At 52.3% G+C, this 12954-nt stretch overlaps 5 protein-coding genes across 5 annotated transcripts; 2 read left to right on the forward strand and 3 right to left on the reverse strand.

Annotated features, from left to right (window-relative positions):
• Positions 1 to 1200: 1200 nt before the first annotated feature.
• Positions 1201 to 2586, reverse strand: PtrM4_117490 (uncharacterized protein; the record flags this gene model as incomplete). The annotated part of the gene is made up of 3 exons (XM_066108264.1): positions 1201 to 1206; positions 1433 to 1878; positions 2181 to 2586. 3 exons carry the CDS (start codon positions 2584 to 2586, stop codon positions 1201 to 1203), a joined length of 858 nt encoding a protein of 285 aa, XP_065961449.1.
• A 439-nt stretch (positions 2587 to 3025) lies between these two features.
• PtrM4_117500 (YSH1, exonuclease beta-lactamase fold involved in RNA processing) lies at positions 3026 to 5152 on the reverse strand (the record flags this gene model as incomplete). Its single annotated transcript, XM_001935092.2, has 2 exons — positions 3026 to 5040; positions 5125 to 5152. 2 exons carry the CDS (start codon positions 5150 to 5152, stop codon positions 3026 to 3028), a joined length of 2043 nt encoding a protein of 680 aa, XP_001935127.2.
• Positions 5153 to 5494: 342 nt separating this feature from the next.
• Positions 5495 to 10525, reverse strand: PtrM4_117510 (HepA, Superfamily II DNA-RNA helicase, SNF2 family; the record flags this gene model as incomplete). The annotated part of the gene is made up of 1 exon (XM_001935093.2): positions 5495 to 10525. The coding sequence occupies one exon, from the start codon at positions 10523 to 10525 to the stop codon at positions 5495 to 5497; it is 5031 nt and encodes a 1676-aa protein (XP_001935128.2).
• A 590-nt stretch (positions 10526 to 11115) lies between these two features.
• On the forward strand, positions 11116 to 11686 carry PtrM4_117520 (uncharacterized protein; the record flags this gene model as incomplete). The annotated part of the gene is made up of 3 exons (XM_001935094.2): positions 11116 to 11250; positions 11301 to 11612; positions 11660 to 11686. The coding sequence occupies 3 exons, from the start codon at positions 11116 to 11118 to the stop codon at positions 11684 to 11686; spliced, it is 474 nt and encodes a 157-aa protein (XP_001935129.2).
• A 473-nt stretch (positions 11687 to 12159) lies between these two features.
• Positions 12160 to 12633, forward strand: PtrM4_117530 (BTB domain containing protein; the record flags this gene model as incomplete). Its single annotated transcript, XM_001935095.1, has 1 exon — positions 12160 to 12633. One exon carries the CDS (start codon positions 12160 to 12162, stop codon positions 12631 to 12633), a length of 474 nt encoding a protein of 157 aa, XP_001935130.1.
• Positions 12634 to 12954: the final 321 nt, after the last annotated feature.

Genomic DNA, 12954 nt, shown 5'->3' on the forward strand with positions numbered 1-12954 from the left:
CAGGGAACAGGACCCATGTAGCTCTCACAATCCTGAACTAACAGTTTTGGACCTACATCGAATACGTCAGTGACTCAGACACCCTCCAAGAGAAGCTATCTTCTATCCGAAACTAGCCTATACCTGTAAGATTTTACAGCCACATCCTAGATACGACTACAAAGACTTAATAAAACATCATCCGTACCAAAATCAGTATATTCCTTATCCCCTATCTTCTCTATTCGTCTACCAGCATTCCTGTTCCCATACCCTCCCACTCAACCAGCCATCACATCCCTATCCCATCCCACTCAACCCACCCCTCCCTACCCCCCATCTCCACCCCCCTCCGACCAACCATCTCCCCCACCCACCCCAAAACACAGCACTACTCCCACCAATCCTCTCCTTCAACTCATCCACAAGGTCATGAAACCGCCCATCCTGATACGTCCCCTTCCACTGCACCGGAACCTGTACATCGAAGCCAAGTACGACATCTGAACCTAAGGGACGGGGGTACGCCGACAAAGAAGACGCCGTATCGACAATGGGTCCGAAGAGCGAAACAAGCGTTTCCGCGAGTGTATCCGGGGTATGCTTAGTATCGAACAGATTCGGGAATCCGTCATCGTCGTCGTCGTTCGCTGTGGGAGAAGAAGAAGATGAGGAGGAGGCGGTGCCGAAAACATGACCAAAAGGTTCGGAGCCAGCGTCTGGGTCGCCGAAGAGGGCGTTTCCCGCGACGGAGGAGAGGGGCGAGGCTTTTATGCTGAGGAGGATGCGGAGGGTGGGGGATTGGGAGCGGCAGGTTTGGAGGGTGGAGCCGAGGAGTGTGCAGTTGGGGAGGGCTGTGGAGGAGGATAGGGGGGAGGGGATACAGCCGGGGAAGGGAGCGAGGACGGGATAGGAAGGGTCGTTTAGGGAGTAGAAGAGGGAGAGGATGCGGGGGTTTGCGCAGATGCGTAGGAGGGGGGTGAGATCTGTGTGGGGTTTGTGTGTTAGCTTTGACGTGTTTGTGGGGAGAAAGCACAGTATACAAGAGATGACACGAACACATGATGGGGGGCGTATAACATATATTTGCTATCCTAAATCAGACTAGAAAAGTGCAGTGCAGTGCTTTGGGATAAAACAGAGAGACCATCATTACGCATACCTTCGTTCGTGTCATGAGATAACCAGACAAATAATGAGAAAAACAGGGAACACACTCTCTCATCTCTTCTTTCTTGACACATCTCCACACACACACATTCTTCCTTCTCAAACGATACGAAAAACAAGAGACACAAAATCTCTAATAAGACTGACCTTCATACTCCTCCCCCAACCCCACCAAACTCCCATTCAACCCCTCCACCGGCACCGGCAGCACAGGCACCGCAACATCCGTCGGCACCTCCACAATCGTCGTCGTCGTCGTCGTCGTACTCGTACTCGTACTAACCGCCGTTCCCACCACCCCCGTGCCCGTAGGCGCAGCAACAGTACCATTTGCATACGGCGGAATCATAGTCATGGAACCATATCCGCCGTACCCATAATCATCAGCATCTGTATCCGCCGCCGTCCCAGAAGCACTAGCGAACGAAGTAGACGTCGAGGTAGGAAGGGTAAGCGGGAGCGTGACGTTTAATACGGTACCTGGGCTACCTGTTGCGTTTACCACAATAGGCATCACGAGGGTAGTGTTGGGGTAGATTGGGATACCGGTGCCCAAAGGTGCGGCGTCGGTGCTGAGCGGTGTAGGTGCGGAAGTGGAGTTTGTCCATAGAGGGGCTGCGGCGTCTGTGGGGAGGAGGGGGAGGCCAGTTCCGCTTCCTGTTCCGGTGACGAGGATGATGGAGGTGTATTCGGAGGTTAGGGTTACGGTGGTGTTTGTGGTGGCATTTACTGCGATTGGGATGGCGGTTTCGAGCGCGTTGGTGCTGAAGTAGCCGGTTATGGTTGCGGCGGTGGCGGAGGGGCCGGTGAGGGAGAGAGAGGTGTTTGCGGGATAGGGGGGGTAGTATGGGGACGGGGGAGGAGGCGGTGGAGAAGATGGGCTCGGGGGAGAGAGATGTTAATTGCGGTTGTCATTGAGCCGACGGGGAGGATGGAGTAGATATCGTTGGTTGGGCTGGGGGTTGTCTCTGGGTTCGAAGAAGTTACTGGGGTGCTGACGTCTGCTGTGCTGCTGCTGCTTGATGGAGGACCAGGCGGGGTGACGATGGAAGAAGAGGGGGTAACAGAGACGGTAACGGTAACGGTAGTTGCGGCATCACTACTATCAGGGTCGAAGCCGAAGAGACGAGCGAAGAAGTCCTTGACTAATTGCAATCCGGTACGCGATCGGAGACCGTCTTCCATCTCGTCAAAGTAGTTCTCCTGGGGCTCAGCAGCTACTGCCAGAGCTGCTTCAATGTCCGATGGAGATGGGAGTTCGTTTGTTGACGCATCTGGGGCGGGAAGTGCTATCGCATTGGCGATGCTGGCGGCTAGCAGTGCCGTGGTAAGCAAGCGAAGGGCAGCGCGGAGCTGGAGTGAAACATGACTGCTGCTCCTGACGCGAGAACTGTATGAACGAGTGACTGGGTAAGCGTGTTGACGATATACCATCATATTCGCATAGTGTTGGTATATATGCCCTGCCAAGCAAGGGAGATGGTCGACAACCGCAAGGCGGCCGGCCAGGGAGGAATGGGAAACTGGCAAAACGACCTAGCACCACCAACCCGACTCGCTGGGTAATTAATTTGTATGAAAGGTGGACGGACATAAGAATATTGGGGACAGAAAATTGGAGGGGGCAAGGGCTGTGTAACGATGGACGCGCTACTTTCGCGTTCCTAGCTCGTCATGTCCACCATCGCGACGAACATTCCACGTTTACAATTCGTGACCTCCCACATGCCATGGGAAGCTCACCCACGCATGAAAAAGCGAGGCTTGATTATGCTTTTACCGACCGTAAGCGCAGGGCAAAGATAACATGGTTACTTCGTATGATAATACTAGGGACTTGGCGCAGTGAATGTGATCACAGAAACATGCTCCCTTTTCACAATTCTAGCTCTTCTTGGTCGGCCTTGCTTCGGGTCGATATCAATTCTATGTCGCTCCAATTAAGGCCGTAACTTCTCCTGGCAGCGAATCCGGCAATTTGCTTATTCTGAAGCTTCTTTCTTCTCCCTTTGCTAGGCGTCGGCGTAACCGTGATGGAGGGAACAGATATTGATACTGAGAGATCCTTCGATATTGGTGTAGTTGATACTGATAAGAGGGGGACAGGTGTGGGCTTTGGGTCTTCAGTAACCATTTCGTCATTAGGGACGTGCTCAGGCTCTAGAACCGTCACCGTCGGAGGCAAAGTGGTCGAGACCTGTCTTCCTGAACTGGCAGTCATGTCCACGGCACTAGTGATCACGTTTGGTGTAACTGGTCCCTCACATTCGAGACTCTTGATGGAGGTAGACATTCCTGTCACGAATGGACTCGTTATCTCGTCCTCAGTAGTCTGTGTGTCCACTTGGCTGTCATCTCTGCTTCGTTTCCTACTTTCGCGAGCTATCCTGGTCTTGTGAAGTTCTACCATCTCGGCATCGTGGCGGAAGAGCTGGACATGGCAAAGGTCGCCGAACAGGCTCTCCATACTGACTTCCGGTGTCCATGTCTTCTCATCGACAGTGTATGGAAGGATGTATATGGGGCGGAAAACCTTGATGAGCTCACGTAATTTTGAATACGAAGAATGCCGACTATACGGGAACCGAATCGTCCTGTTTGGATAGCGCTCCGGTATTGAGTTTGAAGCGTGTCCTGATAGTACTGAAACGAGGCTCTGCAGCGTCAAGTCGTCTTGAGTGTCTTCGCTTTGTTTCTGTAAGTGAACGTCCAGATCTAACTTGCCATTTTCACCGAGGGCTTGCTGGAGTAATGCGAGAACCTCGCCAAGCGTGTTCTCATCGCTAATAGATGCAGCGCAAAGCTCCATCAGTTTGCCTACTTCGGCTGTCCCACCTGTCTCAAGTTCTTCTTTCTGATCCAAATCGCCCTTGCCACCTCCTGCACCAATTTCGGCAATCTCAGACCCATCGGCACGGGTGATTATCGGGATGATGTGCACGACTTTGTTGTCTTTTTCTTTGTCCATAACGTCACATCCCATCCTGCGCTCGCAGCTGTGTATGCGAACATTCTCCTTGGATGTCAAGCAGCCTGGCTGTATGCGGTTTCCATTTCGAAGACCACACAAAGCAGGTTCTTCGCGGATTTCAAGGCCAGACTCCCGAAGTGACTTGTTGGACATCGGGACGTCTAGCCCAGCTTCTCGGAGACCTCGCTTGTCCAACGTGGACAAAGAGCCGTATATGCGTGCTCGGTAGTCGTCCAAGTGGATCCGTGACCCCAAGTAAGTAGATAGTGCTACCCAAATATTCTCATACCCAAACGTCCAGGAGTGAAAGTAGAAGATGGTGTCGTCGGGATACTCATCCACTTTACTGAGTAACTCGCGGATGCCTTCTGCTTTGCTCGGAAACTCGCGGTATGGCATCTTCTTGGTAGCAAAAGTCGTATCCAGATACACACAGTCCAGTCGAAGATTTCCTAGTGTGTATGGTAGTAGCACTGGGTTCTGAACCAATGAGTTCACCCACCACGTCTCTGCTCGAATATCGCCAGTGTATAGCACTATTTCGCCTTTACCCTCGATGAGAAACATGACAGCACCAACACAATGATTAGCATCGATGAGAGTGACTCTGATGGTGTTGCCGGGCGCTAATTCTATCTCTGTTGGCGTATCCAAAGGAAGTGCCTTGGCCAACTTGCGCATACTCCGGTCATAGGTGACATTCCGACTCTCTAGAATGCCTTTGGTAAAGTTCATGCTATAGTGAAATTTTTCTAGCCGTAGGAGTATTTCTTTAGTTGCAGCAGAGTAGCATACAAATGGTGCGCGCAACGACTCAAGACCAGCCAAATGATCGGAATGAACGTGGCTCAAGAAGCACGTAAGAGGCGGTTTGTACTCTGGCTGTTGTCGAAAGTAGTCAATCCTGATCCGGGGGAATTCTGCAGGAAGCCGTTAGTGCGCTGACATCAATGAATTATGCGGCAGCCGACAGGCCGGCGGGAAACGGGTAGAAGTGTACTTACCAGCAACAATGCCTCGAAAAGTAGACATGGAGGGTAGGATGCACGACGAGTCAAGTGCAACATTTCCAAAACCCCAACATTGAGACTTCAGGGTAAGTAGCAGGAGTGAATCAGGTAAATGGCCGCAAACACAATGAAAGAACGACGCGTCGAGATTATCGCCATCGCAAGATCATTGCAAAAACTCCTCGTATTTTCTCATCTGAATGCAACGCCAGACCATGCATATGCCACTCTTTCTATACACACAAGACATTCATACAAAGCTTACTAATACAGGTCCTTCGTTTTCCCCTTCCACAATATTCACCAACCACACCCGCTCGCTAAGAATGCAATAGTGATGATCCGCCCAACTACAAAATTACTACTAGTACTTCTTCTTCCGATGCCTTACATGAGGATCCTGACCTTTGCGGTTCCTCTTCTGCCGGTCGGTTGGTGGTCGATAAGGCTCTTTGCCATATTCCTCACGATACAGACTAAGCATGTACTCGTCGACATGTCTCCTCTCCTTCTCATTGCCGTCCATGTCAAGATCTTCGTTTTCTTTCGCGGCGGCTGCGGCTTCGGAGGCGGCTCTGGTAGCATTCAGACTCTCGTTGAAGTCGACTTCATCTACTTGAATCTCGTCGACGATCTCCTTTTGTGCAATGGAAGCGGCGGTGCGATCTTCCGTGTCTTCTACACTGCCCATTACGCGAGCATCGCCGAGAAGACCAATCTTCTCACCAAGAACGCGTTCCATTGCTGCACCTGCTTCGTCGGTTGTGTCAATACCCATGTTCTCGTCGAGTGCATCGCGCCAGGTGACCCTGTTGAACGTATCGGTAGTAAAGTCACCCCTTTGAATGATGACGTCGTCCAGAAGACGCTTCTGGTTCGACTTTCGGAGAATGTTGGCCTCAATGGTGTATTCGCTGACGAACTTGTAGATGTGCACATCGCGCGTTTGACCAATTCGATGGGCACGGTCTTGACATTGCTTGTCCATTGCTGGATTCCAGTCAAGATCGTAAAAGATGACGCTGTCAGCACCCGTAAGGTTGATACCAAGACCACCGGATCGAGAAGAGAGAATGAAGCACAGGATGCGTGGATCGGTGTTGAAACGATCGGTAAGGATCTGACGTTGTTCGATCTTGGTAGACCCATCGAGACGCAGATACCGATACCCGTGGATGTTGAGGAACTGCTCAAGAATGTCAAGAACCTTTGTCATCTGTGTGAAGATGAGAGCACGGTGACCACCAGCTTGTAGATCCCGCAGAAGCGTGGCAAGCCGTTGTAGTTTACCGCAGTCGTACTGGAGAAGACGCTTATCGGGGAAGGCGATAGATTGACGGATGCGTGAAGCATGGAAGGGGTCTGGTTGATGTACTAGTTCTGACGTCCTGATCAGATCGACACCACGTTTGGACAACGTTAGTGGAGCCAGCTCCTCAGCCGCAACAGCAGGCGTAACGCATGTAAAGCGAGTGATGAGAGGCTCGAAAGCTTCAGCACGCTGTTCCAGTGTCGGGATCATGTCGTAGAAGTGTGTGATTTGTTGATCATGCCATTGTGAGATGACACCATCAGATCGTGGAGACCTAAATCCAAGAACACCGCGACGGCGCTTGACAATATCGTATTGAACGGCCTCTTCTTGTTTTGGTAGCATCTGCGCTTGACCAAAGCCATGGTAGGTTGGATATGGGGTATGATGCGGTCGGTATGGCACGGGCTTGGGTATCTTCTTTCCTTCCGTGATACCTCCAAAGGTGTAGTCGTGCCAGTCGACGGTGAGTGCGTCTATGATATCCTTGCCATAGATAGGCATAAACTGGGTACGAGCGCGAGTGAGGTTGAGACACGTTTGTAGGTGATCTTGGACGGCCACTTCCTCCCTCTTCCTCATAGCTGCCATGGTCGACTGTAACGACGTGCCGGGTTCAACTAGATCTTTGAGACGCCGTGATTTGCACTCAACCAGGAGGTCTTCCAAGGGCCGTGTGGCACGGATCTTATATGTACGTCTTGCATGGCCTAGCTGAGCTTGTTCGCGTCGTGCGAACACTAGATTTAGAGCGTCCAGGTTTACCAGCTTGTCTTCCATACCCTCTTGCAGGCGCTTTCTAATGAGAAGGTCTTTAATCTCGTACTCTGCAGGCACCGACTTGGGCATAGCCATCGACGTCACGATCGCTCGCGTCTCGAACAGGTCGGGGTGATTACAGACTTTTCGTAATGACATTAAACAGTTAATAATCGACATGTAATTGCCGGAGGACAAGATCTCCTTTGTCGAGGCACGACCCATGAAGCCGTCGTAGAGCTGTCGCTGCCGCTTGGAAAGCTTGCAGTAGACGACATGTTCATATTTGCCGGGCATTTGCTTCTCGACCTCTGACTTTAGTCGTCGGAGCAGGTATGGGCGGAGCACTTCATGCAGTCGCTTGACAATTTTCTGAGCTTCTGCATCGAGTTGTTGGCGACCTTGGTCAAGAATCTGTGATGTGGGATTCTTCAACGCTAGGGTGAACTCGTCCAGGCCAGCAATGCGGCCTTCTCCAGCAAAGCCAGCTGGCATGAGGAAGTAAAGCAGGGACCAGAGTTCGTCAATGTTGTTTTGCAACGGTGTGCCGGTCAACAACAGTCGTCGTTCTGTCCGGAGGTTAAGCATGGTCTGCCACCGTTGAGACTTGAAGTTTTTGATGTTGTGAGCTTCGTCCAACACGAGATACCGCCAAGGGCGCATCTTGAATGCTGCTGCATCTTGCAGAATGAGCTGATACGAGGTGATGACGACGTTGTACATGTCCTTGCCAGTGTTGCGCCAACCCAAGCGTTTCCGTTTTCGCTCGTTGATATCACCATAGTATGTCAAAATCTTGAAACCAGGCAAGAACTTCTTGAACTCCATCTCCCAGTTGAGCATGACACTGGTGGGCACCACAACCAAATGTGGTCCCCATATCTCATGGCGTACAGCCAGATGGGCCAAGAGCGATATAGTTTGTATCGTTTTACCGAGACCCATTTCGTCTGCCAAGATACCGTTGGTGTCAGATTCGTAGAGGTTCGCAAGCCAGTCCAAACCGTCGTGTTGGTACTCCCGAAGCGTACCACGCAGCAGAAATGGTACCTCGGTCCGTGGTGGAGAAGAATGGCGAGATCGGGGTGCGTTCTTGGGCTGTTCTGCAACTTCAGCTGAAGGCTCAGCAACCTCGACTGATGGGGCAGGCTCCGTGGTGTCTCCATTGACGTGCGCTTCTTGATCCTCAGCAACCGAATCATGACCATTGATGTGGGGCTTTTCCTCATCAACGTCCATTGGCGATGGAGACCGACCGTTCGTCTGTTCTGCCGATTTGTCCGGTTCTTCATCTTCGACAGCTGTCTTGGCAGCTTCCTTGAGCTTCTTGATGTCCTTGGGGGCCAGGAAGCCCATCATGCCCATATCTTCCTCCCCGCTTTCGTCATCATCTTCTTCAGATTCATCTGCCTCCTGCTCATTGCCATCAGTCTCGGACCCCTCATTGCTCGACCAAGCTTCGCTGCCCGACTCTGAGCCCTTGTCTTCGTCGTCAGAGTCCAGTAAAGCCTCATCAACCTGATCAAGCTCCACTGTAGCAGGATCAATATAACCAGGTTTGTTCTCATCCTCATTTTCATCGTCATCGTGGAAGCCGTTCGTATGGACTAATGGATTCTCAGGCAACTCATCGGGAGCGACAAGATCGAGTTCGGGGTCGGGCGTCGGCGCGGGAGTGCCTTCTTCATCTTCCGCATTCTCCTCATCAGAGTCTGGCTCGGCTTCTGAGCTGCTCTCCGGGAGATCAGGCAGTTCCCCATATTTTTCGCGTAATTGTTCGGCCGTTAGATTAGCATCGTCGTCCTCTTCATTCTCTTGTTCGCTATCTGAGCTTGAAGACATGACGTCGTCGTCGTGAGGTAGTTCCAAGTTGTTCGATGCCCCGCTTTGAGATTCTTCATCAAAGTCCCGGTCTTCGCTGATCAAGGAGGATGCTCCATCGCCCACATTGCGGCCACCCAGAATCTCTTGCGCCTGGTTAAACATGTCGTCCATGGCCTTGTGTCCCAGCTGCAACTGCTCCTCTTCCCACTTTGCCACACGCTCCTTGTCAATCTCGACCTTGACCAGACCCCACGCATCCTTGACGTCTTTCACAAGCTGCTTGTACCTTGTCACCTGTCGCTCAGCTTCTTCTTGCTCAATCTCATCCTGGCTCTTGCGCTTGAACTTGTTCTTCCAGAAATCGTATGCCTCCCTGGCCAGAATCTTGGCCGTCCGACGATGAAAAGCCTTTTCTTCCTTGAGCAGCTTGTTGAAGTGCACAGTGTGCGCGACTACATGATCCCAATGACCGTACTGTGGCGGAGGTTCTGGAGCGGCCTCGGGCGCATAGATGCTGCATCGTGTTTGACTCAACACACCATGCTCGGCGGCTTCAACAATCTGCAACCGACGCTCAGCCTCCTCTTCAGCCTTTTCCTCTGTTATCCGCAATGCCTCCTCGCCATCCAGTGGATCGTCTTGTCCCAACCACTCTTCCAGCGATGCGTACTGTGACTTGGGCGGGGCATGGTGGGGATGGCGATTGGGGGGATCGGGCTTACGTAGCCGCAAGCGGAGGCGCGGTGCTGGCATGGATGGGTTGGAGTCGTCGGGGGATCCGTACAGACTGGCGTAAGGATCATGCTCGTTCGATTCGGGCTCAGCGTCTATATCATCAGTCAATGTCTGGGCACCCCGCCTAGGTCGCCCACACCGCTTGCGCGAAGCCTCGGGCGACCCATTTGGCAATGCTGGCGATACAAGAGGGGAGGTTGTCGCAGCTGCAGGACCCTTTCTCTGGCGTTCCGACTTGCGCGCAGGCGTAACCAGGGATTGCGTGGACGCCTTCTTGATTAGGGTCGATTGTGCCTTCGCTTTCGGGATAGACGAGGGCCCTGAGCCATTGCGCGCCTCACGCTTGATGCCGGTCTTTGGTGTGCCATTCGTCTGCGTTGTCTTGCTTGGTCGCGGGGTCCGCTTTACAGGCTCTGGTGTCGGTGGTGCTGTCACCTTGTTCACTCGCGACGACTTTCGCATACCATTTTCGAATACCGTCGTCGGTCCATCTGCCACAAACGACTTCCAGGGCGGCGACACAGCCCGCGATGCCGAGCGACGCGGTGTGTTGTCTTCAACTTTCCGCCGCTTAGCGGGCCTCTCGATGACGCCACCATCATGTCCAATTACAGGCGCTGAATCATCTTCCTCGTTGATTTCAGATGCACCGTCTCGCTGGAAACCGTCTCCATTGCTTGCAGTGTCGGCTGCAGTGGGTATGTCGGTCGAGTCGCGTTGTGGGATGGAGTTGATGTCGCGATCCGCGGCGGTAACTTCTTCCATTCAGGAAGGGCGAAGAGGCGGCCTGGGAAGCCTGGAGACCACCCGGCGCGCGGCCAAATCGACATATATCAGCTCAAATCCGGTGTCGCAAGGAAGCCTGACGCGTGGTGAAGACGGTGGTGTTGTCGAAATTTGATTTGGGCAGCGCGTTGGCTTGATGCACTGTGATGTCGAGTGATGAGATAAAAAGAGAGCCGTCGATAATGTTTGGTAAAGGATCACGCTAAATACCGGCACGGGCGCGCATCATCCCTTTGACGCGAACAAGTGCAACTGCAAGTGCAAAGATGAGAAATTCAGTATTGGCTGAAAATATGAATGTGGCTGTCCAGGATCCCCGCCAGATGCTTAGGCCAGGCGTCAAGCTAATCCGTCGCGTATGTACACGGCTTTGGTGTGACATCCAATGTGGTAGTAGTATACGCCGTGCTGCAGAAGACCCACTTCTCCGCCAAGCCATACTGGGGTGCCGCAACTGAGCTCATCACGAACGACACACGATACCGCAATTCCACAAATCCCCGCATCCAAGCCGCCACGTACGAAGACTCCCTATCTGTATATCCTAGAGATACTCACAGCGCCGTAGCATGCTCTCCAGGCGCATTGTAGCGGCACGCCCGCTGGCTCGCACCATTGTCCCAGCCCGCCCACGCCCGCAATTCACCCAGATCCGCACAGCCCTCACAGCCGCTGAGAAGCAGGAGCTCGCAGACCCGAACCAGGTGCGCTGCCAATTTTGAAGGAAGGAGCGATGCAATGCTGATAGTCGCAGAATGGCGGCTACATCAACCCTCCCCCAGAGAAGCGCGGAAACCGCGACCCGTACGGCGATTGGTGGGACAAGCAGGAGCGTCGAAACTACGGCGAGCCCTGCCACGAAGATAACGATATCCTCGGAGTCCTCTCGCTGCATGACTACAACCACTTCACCCCTGGATGGGGTGCCGTTCTGTTGGGCATCTCCGTTGCGACTGTCTTTGGACTCTGCGCAGCAGTAAGCACCGTTTACCCCGACAAGATCAGTGTGCCAAAGACCTACCCAGGTGGCCTTGATGTTGAGCTGGGAGGCAAGGGCGCTGTACCAGTAAGTCAGATGATATGTATAACTGACATGTTGCTAACAATCAACAGGCTAGGAAGTCAGGTGAGACTTGGTAGATGTATATAAATGAAGTAAGACGTACATACTACCGGAATTACAATTCTCTTTTTCAATCATCAATTTCAGTGTCTACTTTTCTTAATCGTCGTTCTCAATATACTGTGACATCATAAGCTATCGAGCGAATTTCAGGAGGAGCAAAAGACGAGTTTTGTCACGTGCCTGTGATTGCCCAAGCAGCAGTACCCATTTAAAGTATGCAAATGCATATAGCTGCCAATATTTTGACAGCGGTATATACGGTTCTTATTCCAGCCTATGCAATGCACATCAACGGATTCTGCGTGGCGCAGTTTCACTCAGTGTTTACCTGTTAGTCACCACTACACACGGAGCACCCACCGTTCGCGCTAGTCGTCCCTCCCTCTCTTAAGTTCTACACCTGTTGAACTCTTCCAGTCTTCTGCACCCCACGCAACTTTCAACTGCTAGCTCTTAACTTTCAGGTTTGCGGCTATACATGATCAACATGGGTTCCAGCACGATCTACGTCGAGCCTATGCTTTGCCGCTGGCCTCCAACAAAACCCCTACCTACCGCGTACGGCGAACCAGTTGCCATAATTTCATTGGACAAGGTCAAAGGCAAGAAGATGGTCCTCCGCATCTACCGTGGGGTCCTGAGCCATTACGCCCCGGTTTTCGGTAAGCTCGTGGAACCCGAAGGCGTGTCGGAAGATACCATCTACCTCAAAGATGTATCTTCCGATACATTCAGCATCTTCATCGACTGGGTTAATACTAGTAACATCTACATTCCCAGCCTTGCGCTAGACGACACATGGCAATCTTTCATAGATGCTCACGAGTTCGCCAAGGTCTACGGTATCCAGGATTTTGAGAACCGCGTACTCGACGCATTCTACTCTACCCTGAGCAAGGCACCATACATCAGCTTTCATGCCATGACAATCGTTTACAACGGGACCGACGGCACTTCATAACTGCGGAAGCTGCTCGCTAGCTACGTCTTCAACCTCCACTATCACGGCCGTGCAATCTTCCAAGATCAAGACAAAATTCCCGGGGGCCTTATGTCGGACCTGTTCGACTTGTCGTCTCTGCAACAACAAGCAATGGGATATCTTGAATGGGCGTCCGAGGCCGAGCTCGAGGCCGAGGTTGAGACAAACATGCAGACTACCAAGGACACCTTCTGTGATATGTGTCACAACCACGGTGGTCGTTAGTCTGACGCACATGACCCTACGGCTCCTCTCAGGTAAGTGATAACTCCCGATTGTTGTCGACAACAGCTTACAAGA

Source organism: Pyrenophora tritici-repentis, chromosome 6 (assembly GCF_003171515.1).
Source record: "Pyrenophora tritici-repentis strain M4 chromosome 6, whole genome shotgun sequence".
NCBI classification, from domain to species: Eukaryota; Fungi; Ascomycota; class Dothideomycetes; order Pleosporales; family Pleosporaceae; genus Pyrenophora; species Pyrenophora tritici-repentis.